Source organism: Trachinotus anak, unplaced genomic scaffold (genome assembly GCF_046630095.1).
Source record: "Trachinotus anak isolate AG129_WGS33_773 ecotype Australia unplaced genomic scaffold, CSIRO_AGI_Tana_v1 ptg000024l, whole genome shotgun sequence".
Classification (NCBI taxonomy): domain Eukaryota; kingdom Metazoa; phylum Chordata; class Actinopteri; order Carangiformes; family Carangidae; genus Trachinotus; species Trachinotus anak.
Genome location: NW_027273875.1, coordinates 9,097,831 through 9,117,226, shown reverse-complemented (window position 1 = coordinate 9,117,226; position 19,396 = coordinate 9,097,831). Strand labels below are relative to the sequence as shown.

The 19,396-nt window shown below is 43.1% G+C and overlaps 1 protein-coding gene across 10 annotated transcripts in view; it reads left to right on the top strand.

The window, feature by feature from the left end:
- Positions 1 to 19,396, top strand: part of LOC139607759 (RNA-binding protein Musashi homolog 2) — a 228,074-nt gene that overhangs the window by 123,482 nt on the left and 85,196 nt on the right. For all 10 annotated transcript variants that reach the window (XM_071460933.1, XM_071460931.1, XM_071460932.1 and 7 more), the window contains one exon: positions 4,541 to 4,589. In XM_071460933.1, the coding sequence (XP_071317034.1) occupies positions 4,541 to 4,589 (49 nt within the window). The remainder of the gene's footprint in view (positions 1 to 4,540; positions 4,590 to 19,396) is intronic.

Genomic DNA, 19,396 nt, shown 5'->3' with positions numbered 1-19,396 from the left:
ATTCTTTAACTCAAACTATTTATTATCTTTTTAAAGAGTTTCTTGAAAAGCAGCTTAATAACTCATGTCTATTATCCGCAGGCGACACAATACAGGAAGCTAATGGACTGCATTTCACAAGCAAACATGGCAGGCAAAGAGGACAACCAGGGCTGAAACCAAAGACCAAAGAAAGTATGGTCACCTTTTAGCTTCTAAAGAAAATCAGACAAACTCGGAGTATGCAAAACATAAATGTGGTCTGTAAGCTGTGCTTAAGGCCTCACTTTCACTGGGTGGCAGATGTGTACATGGACAGCTGTGGACACCATGAATATGTATTTGCTTTCATTCAGCTCCGCTTGGAGGACACATTCCATACACAGTACATCGTCGTCTGCGTATAACACACATGCACTATGAATCAAATCAAAATGGCAACATCCAGCAGGAGCACTACTCATCTATCAAAGCACCTGTAAAAGACTAGTTTGTTAGTTTGTTTAAACAGGTCTTTGTGGAGGCTGCGGCTGGCTGCTACCTCTGTTAGCATTAGTGTCCAGACACTAAAAGGAAGAAATTATAAAGACATTCTGAAGTAATAGTATCTCTAAAATTTACTCATTCAGCTTTTCCACTGAAACTATTTCACTTTACTTACCCACCCACCCACTTCCACAGCCTTGTTTAAATCAGTATTTCACCACCACTTCTACTGCCACTGGCACTGTTACTACTTTTACTGCTACTACTGTTACTGATGTTGGCACTATTATGTGAGGTCAGTGCAGCTCATGCTAGCTTTATTACGTGCTTAAAAGTGGGAAATTATTTGTCTTGTTTTGTTTTATTAATGTGACCAACGCAGAAGAGGGATGATAGTCTCAAACACATTTATTTAATGGGTTTAAAATTTTAGCTAATACTTGTGAATCAAATTGCAATTTACTGAATGGGATCAAAACAAAACATAACAAAAAAAAAAGGGTCATATCACTTCACTCTGAATTGTAGATTAAAGTTGAATTTCTCGAAAGCCAACAATTCACCTACCTAATACACTCCTGTCAGCCCCTTTTTTTTAGGAGCAGGTTATTTGGTTCAGATGTGTTTGCTGCAGGTTTAGTTAAAGAGTTGCCCGGCCTTCTGCCCCCCAACTGTCTTCTACCAGCCTTCTCTTTTTAAGTGGTCATGGACTGTTCCAGTGCATATACCACAGTGAAATAGACTTTTGCTCTTTTCTTCATTGTCACAAAAGGCCAGGCACTTCGCTGGAGTTCCCATTCCCCTTTTACATAGTGATAAGACAGCCATTATCCTTTGAACCTTTCTTTTCACCAAGCCAGGAGAAAAGGAAGAGCGAAAAAGAAGGAGGAGGAGGAGGACAGAGAAAGATTTCTTCCCTGAGGTGAGCCTGGCTTCACCTCTGTGTGGTGGGCTTTTTTGTGAGCAGTGAAGAGGTCCTTAACCTTCTATCAGATGGAGGCACACAGTTGTGTTCTGCTTGAATAACTACATTGAAAAGCCCTGAAGCACGGGAGATGGTTCTATAGACTCTGCAAGTGGCAGAGAGAGAGAGAGAGAGAGGGAGAGGGAGAGAGAGAGAGAGAGACTGGGAGTGACAGAGAGGAGGGGAGACTGTATTGTATGACCTGCTGGAGTGTGACCCTCACATGATGTGCACATTCTTTGTTAAAGTGGCCATCAGTGCTTTACTGTGAATCTGTGTTCTTTGTTGTATGGGTCTCGCTGACAGGATGGTCCTCCACTAATAATGTCACAACAACACAGTTCACACATTTATATAATACACTTCCATTAATAGACCTCACTTCATTTTACAAAGTAGCAGTCTTTCTGCTGTCTGGTTGTACATGGCTTTACAGTAGCAATACTATCAATAACAGAGTGCAGATATTTGAATGTCATGTTGCATGAAGGACTCATGGTGGCTGATGGGTAATGATACTGTGGGCTGTTTCCGTCATACAAACGGCTCAGATTTTATGTGGACACTAGATCATTTCTTTACTCTGAAAGCAGCAACGACAAATCTGTGATTATTGTTTGCTACCTCACAAAAGAAACTTGCTATTGGCACAGAAGTCTTAAATTGTCTTATGTTGTGTTCATTATTTTTGTGGGTGCAGTATCATTTTTACATTGCTACATTACTAATCAATAACAGTTGTCATCATAGTATTTTCTCAAAGAAAACAAAATAATCTGTGCTGGCCATCTTGTCTCCACTTCTGCATATGCACGCTGCGTAGAGACTCTTCTGGCTGTTTCAATATTACTTATAATAGATGACAGAAGTCGAATGCTATATATTTCTGTCTCCCGTGTAAGTGATCACGAGCTGTCAGCCACACTTGTCAAATTAAACGTTTACCATAGTTGGTAAACATGACATTCCATCTTTGCTCTGCAGTGAAGCTTTCACACTGTCAGATGTGGAGACGTTATAAATTGTTTCTGGTGTTATGAGCCGAATTTCAGCAAAAGTTTTCTCATATTTAACTCCGGGACAGTGTAATTATCTGGCTCGGTACTGAATGTGACAGTGGAGTTACTGTACTGCAGAAACACAATCCAAAAGTTTCTCTTTGTTCTTCATACTAAGGCAATGAAATCACAGCCTCCTGTGCTACAAATTCCAGTTATCCTACTTCCTGTCACTTTAATGTGATTTTCATTAGATGGCCAGGCATGAGATAGAGGTTAGGTTACCTGACATTATAAATGTGTCTTTATAAAACCGTTGCTGCAGGTGATATTGCTTGGCAGCTGTTTATTTGTACACCACTTTTATATGTTTTCCCACCACGCAGTCATCAGATAGCACATTTTTCAGAGACACAGCAAACTTCATTAGTTTTGCTATTTTTTTAATTTATTTTTTTCTTATTTTTGTGTTTGTGTGCTGCGTCAAGAGGAAACACTTCTGGGGAAATTAACGACTTTATTAGTGGTTTTGCAAAAGTGCAAGCTACAGCACCACAGTTGTGGGGCTAGTGAATTTATTTTCACACTTGATAATTAATTTCTGTTTCGCCCTCAGATGTTTACTGTGAAACGTCACACACGCCGCCTGCCTGACTTTTCCTAGTGTGGGCATGACTGAGTGATGCTTTAGTTTCATTGTTTACTCAAGACAGTTGATGGAGCAGTTCCTTCCAGTTAAAGCAGACAACACTATTTGCACTGCTCACTCACGCATGACACACTACATATAGTGGGTGTATCCTTTGTAATAAGTTTGTGTGCTTAACCTCTGCCCCGGCATCCACCTGTCGACCTGTTCCCCACCCACTTCAGGTGCTGAGGTGAGCATACTCTTGCAAGGGGTGAAAATATATCATTTACATAACAGAGGCTGATTTAAATGTGTTCAATCTAGGTGTGTTGTGTATATAGGTTACTTCAAATCCATACGAGTGTTGCCGGATATTTTTGGCAAATTGGAAATATTTTGGGGCGGTGCACATAAAGTGCCTGAGTGCAGCATGTGGCCTGTGAGCCGTGCAATGAGTAACCGGGTCCTACAAGCTGTGCCAACGTCTTGTGTGCCAAATGTGTGGCAAGAGGGTGGCATGAACAGTGTGCCAGCACTAGTCTGCCTGGCTGCCAGGCACTTCTCTTTATCCAATCAGACAGTTCGGCTTGAGTGAGACCCCTATTCTTGTCTCTTGCTATCTCCTCCCGAAGCTTTGTCACCCTCCCATGAAAAACACAGACCAATGCATGCATGCACATCCTTTCCCCCCTGCACAGTATCAAGCCTCGTCGGTACACAGTCGCACTCACCTAGAGACCATAACCAGGGAGCAAATGGTGCAGAGTGTTCCCTCTTTGTTTCTGTCTGCTGATGCTCTCTACTCCTCTGTCCTTTTTATTTTTCTCCCAACACAGAATCACAGGCTAAATGAGCGTGCCTCACTCTGTGTTTTAAACATTTCTTCAGAGTTATAGGAAGCAGAGTGCACCTAGAGATGTGTTTTTCAGGGATGTGTGAGGAAAAAACGGCGTCTGCCTGTGTGTGGCTTTATTGGACATGATGAGGGATGAGACTATGGGGGAAGCTGCTGTGGCTGCGGCTGTGAGATGAGGACAGATCCCTTTTTTTCCCCCTCATGCTCATTTAGTAGTATGTGTCTATCCGTCTCTCTCAGGACTGGACATCGGTGTTCATCAAAATAAACATATTGTCCACACATTTCTCCATTTCTTTCCCACTGCTTGTCATTATTACCATTTGTCTCTCCTGTTTCCTCTTTTCATTGACACACATTTAATCCAGACAATGAGTGAAATCCACTGAGATCGCTCCAAGTACTTTACTATTAAAACTACAGTCAGGTATGAAAATGGTAACCTGACAATAATCCTGTGACCGTAGGATGATTATGTAGCAGAGAGGTGCTTGGAAAGAAATCAGCGAGAATATATATTCTAAGAGTAATTACAGAGAGTAGAAGGGATGTGATTCAAGGGGGGGGGTGACATGAAGTACTTGCTGAAAAGATGCTCATGTCAGAACTTCTCTTGTGTCTTCCAGGTTGATGATGCCATGCTTATGTTTGATAAGACTACTAACAGACATAGAGGTAAGTGCACAGCTTCTGTTCCCTTTCGCTCCATTTTTGCTCTGTCTTTCTGAAAGGTGAGAAAATAGTCATTTTATGTCCTTTCCCCATGAGATAACACAGAACAGTTCCATTTCACATGATATTAGGTGTACCATCTGTTCAACAATGGGAGCGTGTCAAAGTAATCAATAAGCTGGTACGGTGTTTAGAATGTTTGAGCATTAGATGGTGTGTGTGTGTGTGTGTGTGTGTGTGTGTGTGTGTGTGTGTGTGTGTGTGTATGTGCCTGTGATGATGCTGGTGTGAGTGTTTCAGAGAGGTGCTTAAAGGGTGTAAAGATTGTGAGATGGTGGGTGCTGTGCAGTCAGATAACAGCATCAGATAAGACCCAGTAGAAGCACTGACTTTATCTCTCTCTCTCATCGGCTCCTTATCTTAGATGAGGGGACGTTTCTCTCTCAAGCAGAGGACTTTCCAAAGACAGGTTTCCTCCCTGCACCACAATGCGGTGTTGTGTATTTAAGGCAAGCGCGCTCTGCTTGCAGGCCTGACTTACCCACCAGTAAGCATCTACAAGCCTGTCACTTACCCTGAGCCCCGTGCAGTGGCCATTATTGGCTATGAATCCTCGCATAGGTACGTTAAAGGAACTTTTAGGAGACAGACTGTCCCTGGCTGTGTCTGTGTCCATGTATCATTGTGTGCGTGAGCAGTCGACAGGCACTGACAGGTATTTCCACAAGAAAAAGGAGCAGACACTTCTCTGTTTGTCACACCACTCAGCTCACTTGTAGGCAGAGCTGGCATCGCACCATTTCACTGAGCTGAGCTGAGCTGAGCACTGTTTTGCCATATAGATGTAAACATTTTATTTTATTTATTTTTTTTTTTTTTTGTACCAAGCAACTCATCCTCACAATGTGCATAAATGTTTAAGTGCAGTTGGGTTGGATTGAAAGCTGCGTTTTTTTTATTTACTTTTTTTGTTCTCTCCGTCTTCCTTCTTCTACTGTATCTGTATCTGTGTGTGTACTCTGCATGTGTGTACGCTGTGCAGACGAACTCTTTGAGTCTGGTAAACAGTTTCTAAGTGCGGAACATGTGAACTATAGTGGAAGTGATCTATGGCTTTGAGGGGATTTTGATCTGTAGTGACAGAACCCAGTGTGAGGTCTACTTTGAGACGAAGGCTTCTCTCTCTCTCTCTCTCTCTCTGTCTCTGTCTCTCTCTCCCTTATTTCTCGCTTGTCTCTCTCTTCTGTCTGCTGCACCGCCAGCCCTCTGTGCAAGGGGATGGGCGCCGCGCTCAGGGAGTGTGTTAGGCGTTTGCCTTTGGGCAGCAAAATGCCCTTCAAATGAAGACAATGATGGAGAAACAGCCTCTGTGGCAATTTTTCTGATGACAGCGGACGTATTCATATTGAGTGTGACACTGAGGCAGACGGCAGGTGCAGTTCTTTCTGCAGTTTCTGTTTCTTCTAAGTAGCATCTTGATATTTTGTCCCAATGGGAATTTTGAAACAGTACATTTTCACTGCTTTCATCTTAAAAAACACAACAGGACTTCCAGATGAATTGCATAGTATATTACAGACCCATAAGAAAATCTGAATAATTCATCAGAGCCATTGGTGTGATTGTGTAATATTAATGGCTCGGCTGCCCTGTGACCACAAACGAAAGGACACTGAATATATTATCAGTGAAACCAGTGCCTGGGCCCACTTTACCACTCCCTACCGATCTAGTGATGGGCATCTGGCAGCCTGCAGTCCAAATCAATTCCCCACCTGTGTTCATTTTTATCTTACAGATTGATTCATGAAAAAATAATTCCTGTTTTTTTTTTTTTTGTTTTTTTTTCTGCAGCACTGCAATAGAAATAACACATCCTTTATTTAACAATTCAGATGTTACATCTGCAATTCTTCTAAAACCACGGTGCCTTTTCCATAATTGCAACTCCCTAAAATAACAGTCCACTTTGTTACTCGCATGTTTTGCAAAGCCCCACAGGAAAGAGTGTATTTCTAATAGCTGATGCCACCTTTACTGTTTTTCTTGATAGCCTGAAATGCTGTTATAAATGCACAAACATACTGTACTTTACAAGTGTGTCGCCTGGCTTACAACTTCATTTTAAATCTGCTCTGACTGAAAACCCTGAAGAACAGGGGCCTTAGTAGCTACCTTTTTGCTGAGCTAAAATAAGGAGATGGGAAGCAAATGTCCCTGCGGCCAGCAAGCACATTTATATTTACTCGAGCATTTGTGAGGTTACAAAAAATAATGCTTCTACTACAAGCAAATTAAAAACAATGTAGAGAAAGGAGCAAATAGTAACACTATATTATGGAGATGTGAAGTGAAATATCTCCTTCAAAAACAAAGGAGCTGGCTATCAGATCACAGCAGTTAAAGGTGATCTTGCTGTGGCTCACACTATGACTTCATATCACCTCATTTGAATGTTATCTCAGTGCCTTTTTATTTTTCCCATTAAGCTTTTTTTACATAGAGGCTGTATTGTATTTTGTTTGTTTATTGTGTATGAGATGCATGATCAGCACTTGATTGTAAGTGTGTTTTCTTTGGGCCTGTGGTGAATTGGATAGAGGACAAACGTCACACTCCACTAGTAGCAGCATTGTCCTTCAGACGGTCGGTCCCTGGGAGGCAGGCGAAACGACAGCCAGAGGAGACATTCTCTACCCTTCTCGTTTTCTCCATACTTTCTTTTTTTTTTTTACTCTGTCTCTCCCAGTCACTCAGTCTTATTCTTTCTTCCTTTTCTTTTACACAGTTGCACTATTTCTGTCCCACACCATTCTCCCCACCCTGCCTGCCCTCGCCATGCCTGCGTTTCTCTCGTCTTTCTCTCTGTCTCTCCTGCTAGAGGACACTCGCTGTAAGCAAAGCTCCTCACAAAGGCACACGCTGCACACCATCTCCTTGGCATTTAAAGGAGTAGAATACGGCCAATTGTGTTGGAAATTGAACTCTCTAAAGCCTTCCCTTCCCACTGCAGCAGTTCATTGTGGGTGAGTTCAGTGTCTTTGGTGAGCAGCTTGGGCTGTCCAGAGGTTGATGCCAGAGGGCGCCTATTGTTCCACGTTCTGCTGCAGTGTCCCCCGCCACTCCGCCTCCCTTCAGCTTTCTTTTCTTCACCTGACTCTCATTTTGTGACAGAAAATAGGAAATCAGGAATGTGTACATTTGTAATCACATATTTCTTCTGTTAAATTCTGGATGGTTTATTCACCAGTGCAGGAGGTCCAGATTTCTGTGTGTGTGTGTGTGTGTGTGTGTGTGTGTGTGTGTGTGTGTGTGTGTGTGTGTGTGTGTGTGTGTGTGTGTGTGTGTGTGTGTGTGTGTGTGCGCGTGTGTGTGTGTGTGTGTTTTCCATGAGTACAGTAGTCACATACCAGTCGTCATTCCCAACACCCTCAACATGACTTCACGTGCCAGCGCTGGATGACAGGACGAGCTACACGGGTGGGAAATAAAAGCTTTTGGAATAGCCCCGAGTCAAAATCATTCTGTCATCCCCTGCCTACTCCCGTCCTACAGGCTGACATATGATCTATGATCTAAAATGTGATTTTACTGTCAAACACAATTGGTAGTGCCAGGGAGAGTGTTGCTGAGGTGAGAGAAATGGCATGTTTTAGAGGAGGGGATGGAGATAGTGGCGATGAAAGAGTGGCACAGTAGCGTGCATCGTCATCCGCCAACGCGTCTGGGTTTCATTTGTGATTCAAAAAGTAAAGCAGATGATAGATGCATTCTTTGTCTTGCTACTGATAGGCATCCTTTAATAAGTGCTACTTTTGTCACAACCATAATTAGGCCCCCCCGACCCCACCCCCACCCCCACCCCACCACATCACCACTCTCTTCATCAACACATCTCTGTAGCATAATTCCAAGCACATAATCCACATTGGACCCTTTCTAGGGGACATACGTAGCATAGATATACACTTCCTCTGATTTGATTATTCACAAGCAGCTTCTCAGCATCATGACTAATCCACATGAATCCCAAAACGATAAGTATATACAATGCAAATTAGTACATTGCAATGCTAAATTACTCTTTTACAATTATGAGTAGCTGATTAATTGGGTCAAAACTGCACACCACAGTGATTGTTTGATTCATGTGCTGCAAAAATCTGTACTCCTAAAAACCAGCGTTAGCCCTGCAGTTCTCATCAAGTTCTCAGTTTTCAACAAGTTTGTTAATTATTGTGAGTAAAAATATTGAAGGTGGCACCTGTGTCTATTTTGGGTGATAACGCAGGTCCTCTCTCACCTTTTTAATTACGCCATAAAGAAAGATGATGAAATCCCAGTGTAACTTTCTTTCATATTGTTTTATAATAGTTTGTAACCAGACAGCACCCATTAGGGTAGCTTTAAAGACTGTGTGACTGATTGTAAGCCAAATTCCTTCTTTATTTGAATGATGCAAGTAATAGTAATGCGCAACAGTGTTAGGGACCAGGATAAAGAAATGGAGGCTGAATTGTTTCAGTCACGAGGCTGCTTTGTATGAGAGAGCCACTGAGCGAGGCGCATATTAGAAGCCGTGTTCCTGGAGAAGAAGGGGATTCTTGGTTTTGTGCAAGGTCGGGGCCAATGCTGTGTGAATTTGTGTATAGGCCTTTTTTTTCTATGGGCTTAAAGGGTTGGTTTTCTTCTTGGCAGACGAACAGAAGGCTGCATTGTGTGTGTCTGTAATCTCTTTACCTGGATTGGCAGCAAAGCTAGCAAGTGCAGCTCCCAGTGTGGAATTGGCACTGAGGAGTCAATGTCACACTGAGCGAGCTGCCTTCCAAACAACCAAAAAACTGGTTGTGTCTCTGTGCGACTGTACGTGTGTGGATGCAGTTTTTTTTTAACCTTTTTTGTATTCCCAAGCCTACAAATATGCAACACTGCCCAACTGTCAAACAATATCATATTATTATTTAGTGGCTGTGGTGTTGTGTGTATGTGTTTGTCACAATTTCAAAACTATGCTTTAGAGAGCAAAAGTCTTCGCCCCAAGATAGAAAAGCTTATACAGTTACAAAGACTTGAGTGGTATTAGGTGCCATTATACACCAACTATTTGACATAAATTCGCCTCTCCCACCTCATTGGGCGAGAAGAAAAAAAATAATTGGCCTCATTATCTCTCATCTCTTTGGCATATTACATTCATTATTTTATACAAGGACTGCCAGTATGAGTCCTGTAACCTGGGAAGCAGTGCTGCACCTCCACAGGTTAACTTGCTCCCTGAAAAGCCCCGGTGTTTGACGTCACCACAATGCCTCATCAGCCACCGGTGCTGGGGATTGAACATGGCCGACTGAGCAGAGGATGTCTGTCTGCAAAGTGATTGCTGGCTCATTGACTGAGTAGGAGAGGAGGGGAAAAAGGGAGTGGGGAAAGGGAACAAGTACAGTTAGAGAAGAAATGGGAAGGAAAATAAGAGGATGGAGAGAAGGTGGACTGAGCGCGAGAAAAGCAGGAAAAGTAGAATGAAGGCATGGTGAGGGGGAGAAAGAGAAGGAAATAAAGAAAAAGGAGAGTGGCTCAGTAGGAAGCCTCCCCCTGCTGGCTTCTCTGGCTGGAAGCTGCTGCCGATGGCTTCAAAAGAGCGCCAGGCAGTCTAGGCCTCCGCTTCTAGCAATTAGAGATCACTCCAGCGGATGCCTCCTGGCCAGCCTGCAAATCCCTCAAAAATACCCTCTGATTACTACTGTAGGACACAGGCTGTTTACCAAATGGATCTAGCGCTGCTGAGAGTGAGGTTTGATAATGCCTTCTTTTGTTCAGGCAAGGGAGAGAGAGCAGGGTCATTTGAGTTTTAAAGATGGCTCGACTTCAGACATGAATTTCCAGCAGGAGAAGAAAAGTTAACCAATTCTTTAAATTCTCGTCCAAATAGCTGTGCAAGCAAATGTCTGGTGCTGTTTTACAAGAGAATAAACCCCATTTGAACAGAGCTTCAATACAGGGTTTTTTCAGAAGCTTTTTTTTTTTTTTTTTCTGTTTTACAAGGGCCAGGTCTTCTTTGGTGGTTAATATCCTCCACCGCCAATCCCTTTTTAAACAACCGAATCCCTGTTGGTTCCACGGGAGTTGTAGTGTTTACAGATCACAGCTCCTCGGTGCTCTGTGACTACTGTATAGCAGCACTGATGCAGAGTAAAACAATCAGCCGCTGTGCCTGACTTAACTGATTGACACAGCATTTCGCATCAAGTGGAATCAGATATTCCTGCGCTTTTCCTTGCATTGCTCCAGCCTTCCAACATGAGCTGACAGATTCCTCATTGTATTCTCTCACCATGACAGACCTGATATTAGCGATTAGTGTGAATGTCATTTAAATGGCAGAGCTAATCATACACTCCGGGTCTACCTCCACCTGGGGGCCCCTCGCCTTGGCCTAATCACAGTGACAAAGGAAATGATGTGTTTAGCCACTCTTAATAACTGCTACAGCTCATCAGCTCCCAGGTGAGCTGGCTTTGTGGCCAACCTGCGGCTCACTAGGGAGGCATGGCATTGAAGCAGAGAGCCTGGCTTTTGACCCCGCTTCTTCCTCTTCAGGGCGTTTGTTGCGGTCCACGTCCTGACATCAGCGACCCAACAGGCCCATCTCAAAATCAGCGTCAGCATTACAGTAGTAGCTGCGCGCGTTCCTGCTGCAACGAGCCCCGATGAGACATGCTAGACAGGTTGGTGATTAAACGGTACAGAAGCCTCCTCTCCTTGTCACCTGTCTGTCATCTGACCCACCCCTATCAATGTTACTGAAGTCATGTGTATTTTCAGCCTCCAGTATGCACCATAAGCCGGATGGGTTTGGTTTTGAATTAGAATCTGCTGTGCTGGCCCTGCATGACCACTGCAAGGGGAAGGAGGATGAAGGCAGGAGATTGTGGAAGAAAGCCTGGGGTTTTAATCTCTTCCCCATGTTTATCGCACCACCAGGAGACAAACCATGTGCCATTAAAAACATCAGCTACTCCCGCTGGTCGGCTGCACGGCTGCACCTCTGAAGACATTTGAAGGACAAAATTAAAAGGACAAAAAAAAAGGCACATTTGTGTAAGATAGCCATGGTCTGATTTTATGCATGTGTATGCATTGGAAAGCCATATTTATCAGAATTTTCTTCAGGTATGCAGTGTATGTGAATGCAAAGAGAGTTACTTGTGCGCACAGCGATACCACACTGTGTATTTGCGCTATGAATTCTCCGTCTTAAAAGCAAACTTATTTGAACAAAAAAATAAGCAAACATCTTTGGCCTCAGCTGCCACGGGGGAATCAGTCTCTTCAGGAAATGAAAATGCCAGCTTGGAATTGTCATCATATTGAGAGTTAGCCAACCTTTGACCTTGTAATACCCCCGTAGCTTCTCTATTTGTGACCTGCTGGATGCTCATAGAAAGTGAAACCATCGGGGAGGATCTACTGCTCACATCATCATTCTCTGAACACCTAATAGTGGATTTACCAAGGTTAAACCTCCTGTGAGATTGCAGCCACTGTGACCTGGAATACTGAGTTTGCATCCGCTCGCACAAATATGCACACACTCGGACACAAACAGAAGACATGCACGCACATCGCATGTGAGAGACACACACTGACACGCAGGGTTTTTGAAATTACACTCTACGCAGACAAGCTCACCTTAATCAGGATAATGTATAGCCGTTACAAAGTGTCAAAATCAAGACATTGAAAAAAAATAATAAATGGCACAGCGAGATGTTCATACAACTGCAGGAATAATATTACTGCATCTCATGTGCATGAGACTGTAACAGAGACAGACAAGGGAAGTGGTAGCTTTCCTCTGCATTGTCCCCTGTATTTACAGCCTGATTGGTGCCTACCCAGGCGTCTTACAGCTGAGCACAGCACATGAGGGAATTAGCTAAGTGTCGGCTGTGCAGTGTTAGTAAAATATGTCGCTTCTTGTCTATGTAACATTTTTTTTTTTAAAACATGCTGATCTCATGGGTGTGTTTGTGATAGCCATCACGCCCACAGATGCACTGCAGGAACATCTGTACTCCCCACAGTTGTCCTCTTTTGAATCCTAATTCATTTTTGAAAGAGTTTCAAAAATGATTTCTATTGCTTTCATAGATAAAAATGAAATTACTCATCAGATAAACAGAGAACACAAGAGAAATAAGGTTGCTTTGGTACAGGCGAAAAGTAAATGTGATAAGGCAGTAACTGTAGTCAAAGTTTCTGCATATATTTACAGTACATCTACATTTCTAATAGCTTTATGACTTGAAACAGTGCTTGTCAACTGTTCCTGATGCTGATACACAAAAATCTGATATGGCATCATATTTCTCAGAACTGTGTAATGATGAATACTCTCTGATCCACTTACTTTAGTGGCATAAGATATTAACTTACATTACGCAAATCATATTAAAAACCAGTAATTGTAGTTTCACTGAATCAACACAATTATTTCTCCTTTTTATGAAAACACAGTTGGGGATTTTTTGTTGAATGATACAACGATACCTTGTATTTTAATATGACAGCATCCCACTCCTCATACTTTTTTTTTTTTTTTTTTCAGGAAAAGATCTTCAGTATAATTTCAGTATAAGCTATCAAGTTCCAATGAAAAAGGGACAACAGAAGACTTGCTATCAAGTCTCGGTGCAACTGCTTTGAAGTTAGTGTTTTTTTTTTTTTATCCCTCTTAAGTGTAATGATGGTCAGACTACACCAACCCCCCACTGCTGAAAATCACAATCAGCTGCTGAGCCACAGCAATCACTTCTCACAGAAAGATTGCAAGATGAATTAGATTACATCACCTCCAGTCCAGGCATCTAATCTTAGATTAAAGTGAAAAAAAGAACAATCTCTGGTTTCTTTCTTACATTTTCTTTTTTCTTCTTATTCTTTGAGCTTTGAGGGTCAAACTGAGTATCTCATGTGTTTAACCAACAAGCCATTCATCCCCAATTTCAAAGCAGTTCTCCCGCCTCCACTCCACACTGGCATGCTGTTGTGACGTTTGATGTTTATTTGACCAACTTTTACCGTGTTGCCCCTACTTGCAGCTGATTGGCCTCCCACACTCCTGCTGGTTTACCACTTACACAGTTGTAGGAGGCTCTTTTGAAATGGAAGGGCTTTTTATATAGAAGCAGCCAAAACAATCATAGCACTGCAGGGTACATCCTGGCACTGACTGGTATGTTGCCAGACAAGATAGACATGCTTTTGTGTTTTTTTTTTTTTTTTTTTTTTAAGTATGCCGTCGTAAAAAAGCAGCAAAAAGAGCAATTTTGTTTGCCGTCATGAACAATGAAGCTTCGGTAATAACCAACAACTCAGAAGGGGCACATGGTGTCTGTCCCCATATTCGCCAGCAGCCTTCACACTGCTTCATGTATTTGTAAGAACTAAGAACTTGACGTATGTGAAACTGACACACAAACACACGTAAACCATTACACACGGATTCCTTCTGACAGACAATAAAGATGCATTTGAATATGGCGAGCTCCTTTACATCTCAACCAGGCTCCCTAATCACACAGCCACTGCGGTGGTGGTCAGTTCAGAATATTTTGTGTGTGTGTGTGTATGTGTGTGCCTCCACACTGTAATAAGGGTTGCCTAGCCAAGCGTAAGTGTCAGGGTGGAGATGCCTGGCTCATTAGGTACCATGGCAGGATAATGTATGAACAGAGCCTGCGAATGTTCACACAGGTACCGTGTGTGAGCAAGAGGGGAAGAGGGAAGCAGCCATTGTTCTTTCTCTTCTCTCTTCTCTGTCTCTCCCCACTGCTTCCTCCTCCTCCTCCTCCTCCTCTTCTTTCCCCGCTGCCAGTTTTCTTCTTTGTGTGTGCGCGCCTGGGGATATTTAGGCTCCCTGGTCACATTATGCCCTGTTTTTTGATGCAGAGCTGCCATTCCATGGGTTTATACCATTTATTCATAAATTAATTTATTTATTGGTTTATTAAATTTAATTCATTGCGTCGTGCATGATACTTGTTTTGCGGCTCTGTTGCTCGATTGACAGGTTGCCAGTCATGGTAAGATTCCATATCCCATCGGCGTCATGCAGCAGCACGTTGCTAATTGAGTTGAATGCGTGGCTCGTCTCTCCTCAGTGAATCCATCTGTCGCCGTCTTGTCATCAGTTTGTTCGCACTTGACAGGTTCCAAGTCGGTCTTTGTGTGTTTAACTGTGCGCTTCGGTGTAGGTGTGCTGTGCGTGTTTATTTATACAAGGGAGTGTGTGTGTGTGTGTGTGTGTGTGTGTGTGTGTGTGTGTGTGTGTGTGTGTGTGTGTGTGTGTGTGTGTGTGTGTGTGTGTGTGTGTGTGTGTGTGTATATGTTTGTGTGTGTGTAGTACAATGCCATAAAAAATGGGTGGCTGCCTTGGGGTTCATGCTCTGTATTATGTGCCTTGGCCCATTGTGGAGTCCCGCAGATAACAAACCCTGAGCCAGCCACCCTCTTTATATGACTTTGACCACAACACGAGTATTTTTACACAAACAAGCAAACACAACATCTCAGTGGATGCACACAGGCACAGTGCATAATGATCTGCAATAAATCTGAATCTGTGGAATTATAGGGGTCAGAGATGACATCTGACATCATTAGGCCTATTATTATTATCTTATTTATTTCTTTTTTTGGCTATTGCAGCTTTCCACAGCAAAAAAAAACTCACGGCTGTAAGAGACCCCTGACATGGCAGCCCATCAATAGTTCATGAGGTCACAAAGGAATGCATGTAGGGTGATGATATGATTAATAAGCCTTGCGTCCAGCTGCCTTCCCTTGGGTTTAGTCCCTGTGGAATTGGCTGCGTAATTGGAGAGAGGTGGAGGAAAAGAGGTTATATGTGTTTGTTTATATGTGTCGGTTTGTGTATGTACCAGCCCACGTGGTCACACAAATGTGTGCTGCTGGCCCACGTCTATATTGGGCTCAAAGAGAGTGAACTTAAAAGGCCGTGTTCCTGTGTGATGTGTTCTCTCCATCAGTAGATAGATGACATCTACAGTGTATTTTACTGCCGCACCTTCATCACCGTCTTTCATCGCCACCGCCAGCCCCACTCTGCTCCCCTCTCTGTTCTCTCAAAGTTGTGCGTGCGCGAGCGAGAGAGATAGAAAGAGAGACATGAAGAGACCGCAGAGCGTGTGTGAGGAGGAGAAGGTGTGCGTCGCCATGTACGTTGATGGCACTTCACACGGCAGAGTGTGTTGTGGCTTTGATACAGTACGAGCGTGCTGTAAGACTAGGGCGAATAAAGACAGTGCGCTGCTTGAAAGAGGAGGTTCACATTGCTCCTCTGTCAGCAAGCTTTGGGAGGGGATGCTGTCGAGAGGAGAGCCTTGAATATTTTGTAGGCCCCAAGTGTTTCTCGATACCTTCAGAGGCAGCTCTTCTGTCTGCCTGTGCGTGAGCGATTGTGTGTCTGTGTGTTTGTGTACTTGGAGCATGTGGGAATCAACTCCTTATGCACTACAAATGAGCAGCTGCCTTATCATCAATCCCACCTTTCACGCTTATGTGAACTTTATTATAAGAGATACTTGCATACACTCAGAGGGTTGCACACGTGCATGCCTGTGCGCACACACACACACACACACACAAACACACACAACCACAACCACACGTGCACCCCTCCTTCCAAACTGCCACAGTTGAGGAGCAGTTGCATCAAAGGCGGCTTTCTCTCATCTCACTTTATCTCCGTCATCTTTTCCTCGCTTACTCTTTCTCGCCTCTGTCACTTCACACATTTTTTTTTTTCTTTTTGCTCATTCCCTTGCGCTTTCCTCTCTTTGTTTCCTACCCAGTCTCTTTCTCACCTTTACCTCTCTCTGCTCTACCTACCTGCCAGGGAGATTCTTCTCCAAAGAGAAGTGATGTTTTTTGTTTTATATTCATCCCCTATTTCTGAAGAGCTCATTCTTTTTTTTTTTTTTTTTTGAAATGCTGCCTCAGAGGATCCATATCACAGGTTCTCCTCTGTCCACCAACCTGCAGCACCCTGTCCCACCCCCACCCAATCCATCAGACAGCAGCAGCCAGCCTCACCGACTCCTGCCTCATTTCTCATAAATTAGTCTTACCTTTCACACACTTTCTCTTTTGTTTCTTGCTCTTACTCATTCCATTCTCCCCATGCCCTCTCCCGCCTTCCATCTCTCTCTGGTCCTCACATTTCATTTTTCCTTCTACAAATGCCACACAGCAGTCCCTTAAGAAATGTCATTTCTGTCTTCTCCTTTTGTTCTGTAATTTCTTCGTGTCCCTCCTTTTCTCCTGGGAATTCATTTATCGTTCGCTGTTCTTCTGTCCCCAGCTCTCTGATCTCTCTGTCTCAGTCTCCCTCTCTATGTCTGTCTCTCTGTCTCTGTCTCTGACACTCCACTGCTCCATTTCTCTCTCCTGTCCCATTCCTCTCCCTCAAACACACACGCACACCAGTTATTTCATTGCAACCCTGAAATGCCATATTGGCGTGGATCTAAGGCGAGGTATTTTTGCCAAATCATAGTTTTAATAATGACACAAGAGAAGACAAATCAGAAGAATGCAGTAATTGTCTGTGCAAATATGTGCAAACATTACATAATTGTGCGTGTCTGCCTGTGTGAGGCACACTGTGTGTATGTTTCAGTTCCAATCAGAAAATTTAAATTTCCATACTCGCATGCATGTGCATTGGCAGGTATTGTTGAGTCAACCATTTGTCTACAACCATCTTTTTCTTTTTTGGGGCTCTTGTCTCCTTCAGGTGATTTATGTCCGAAATGAACCATTGCTGTGGTAGAATTTAAATATCAAACTCCAACTGAAATAAACTTGAGGCAACACCAGAAAGACTAACATAGTTTTGGTCTGTTCACACACAGATGCAAAAGTTTTGAGCTGCATGTATTTCAGTGTCAGAATGTGACTCACAGCCTGCTGGTGAGACAGGGAAGTGCTGTAACGTGGCTGAATTCATTGTTGGAAAGCCCTGTATGAAAAAAAATTGAACCAATGAGAAACAAAAATTCTCTTTATCTATCAATTCATGGAATTGCTATCACTTGAAAACTAGTTCCATTTTTAGCTACCCCTGGTCAAACTGCATATTTGCATCTGCATTCACTTTACATAGCCAGCAAGCACAGAGAAAGAAAGTCATTTAAACTCAGAACAATTGTCAGTTATCGCTCCCCTCTGCTATTTGTAAGATAATCCTTGTCACAGACAGACGCTCCGATCTAGCTTGGATGCTTTGGAGAAAATTGGTAAGATGTATCACAGAAATTCAATGCTTCAAATTTGATTCTGATTCTTCTGTGCAGGGTAAACCATCACATGCTGCACACATACTCCCAAGTGGTTGGAGAACCAATTTGTTAGGCCTCTGACAACAGACGAGCCGGCTAGATGAGAACACACAGGTCTTACCCTTGATGTTAAAATACATTTGTCAGATCTGTGTTGACCAAATTTATTTATGTTCGGTTGACCTTTTTTTTTGTTTTGTTTTTTTTTGTTTTTTTTGTTTTTGTTTTTGGTTCACAGCTTCATCGTGATGGTGTTTCTGGTTTTGATTCTTGGCTGTGGATTTTTTTGGTAAATGTTGTCAGTCGTGACCAACTGAGAAAAGACTTGATGACAGATTCACCTCTCCAATTCAATATATCAGATATGTGATGTGGATCCAGACTTTAGCAGTGGCGGTGGACTTCTTGGATTTGAAACACGGCTCCACAGAACACTATATGCACCACCATGATATAATGCCTCATCTTTCTGTGTCTGAGCCTGTTTTTGTCAAACCAGAAGTGACTCTTCCCTGGTGGATCTCGGTGAAAAGATTCCACTTGAGAACAGTTCTCTGGCGTGCAGGCATGCAGGCACTTGTGTTCCATCAAAATGCTAATAATATCCTCTGCAATATCCAGGGCAATATTATTGTAGTGCTAATTGGTGAAAAAAATTGTTGACAGGACCACCTGCCCACCCCACTACTCAATTATTTTTAATTACAATGGCTGTAATAAAAGGGAACAAATTGTGTAATGATCAATGTTTCTTCAGTGAGGTGACAGTTTTGCTCTTATTTGCTTTAGCACAGCCATGTGTGGCTCATTTAGATGGCAGGGAGATACTTGTGTTTTGAGTCAAGCTGCACTAAGTGAATGTGGGCCCTCAGGAGAGGAACTTCTCTCCTCTTGGTTTTATGCTGCATGATTTATTCATCACGCCACATGTCTGTAGAAGTGGTCTTTGGGCAGTTCACATGTGCAGATATGCGCCGCGCTGCCCCACACCTCCTTGTGGTTTCACAGTCGAGAACATTGCTTCGTCATACATGTGTGAGAAGGAGGAAAGGGGAGGCTGAGTGGGGGAAAAAAATGCAAATTGAGAAGTATGTATGAATAGAGTTGCACAAAAAAATAATTGCAGAAGATTCGTCGAACCAAGTGGGAGGGAAAATCCCTTATTTCGAAACAATCCCTGTCTTCCAAATTGTCAAATTAACTTTTTCTGCAGCAGTGGCTAGTGAGAGGGGGTAATTAATGGCTCCTTTTTGGGAGTTCTTTCCTAGTATGTCTCAGTTTTTCTGGCTGCCTTCAAAGTGATAATGCTCTCTGGCTGTTGCCCCTGGGGACTGCTCCATCTTATTAACTTGTCTTGGGAGACAGGGCTGCCATGCAGCCTGCTTTACTGCCTGCAGGGATGGAGAATGACCACTAAGTCCTACGCTGTCTTCTTCTGTCCCAAAC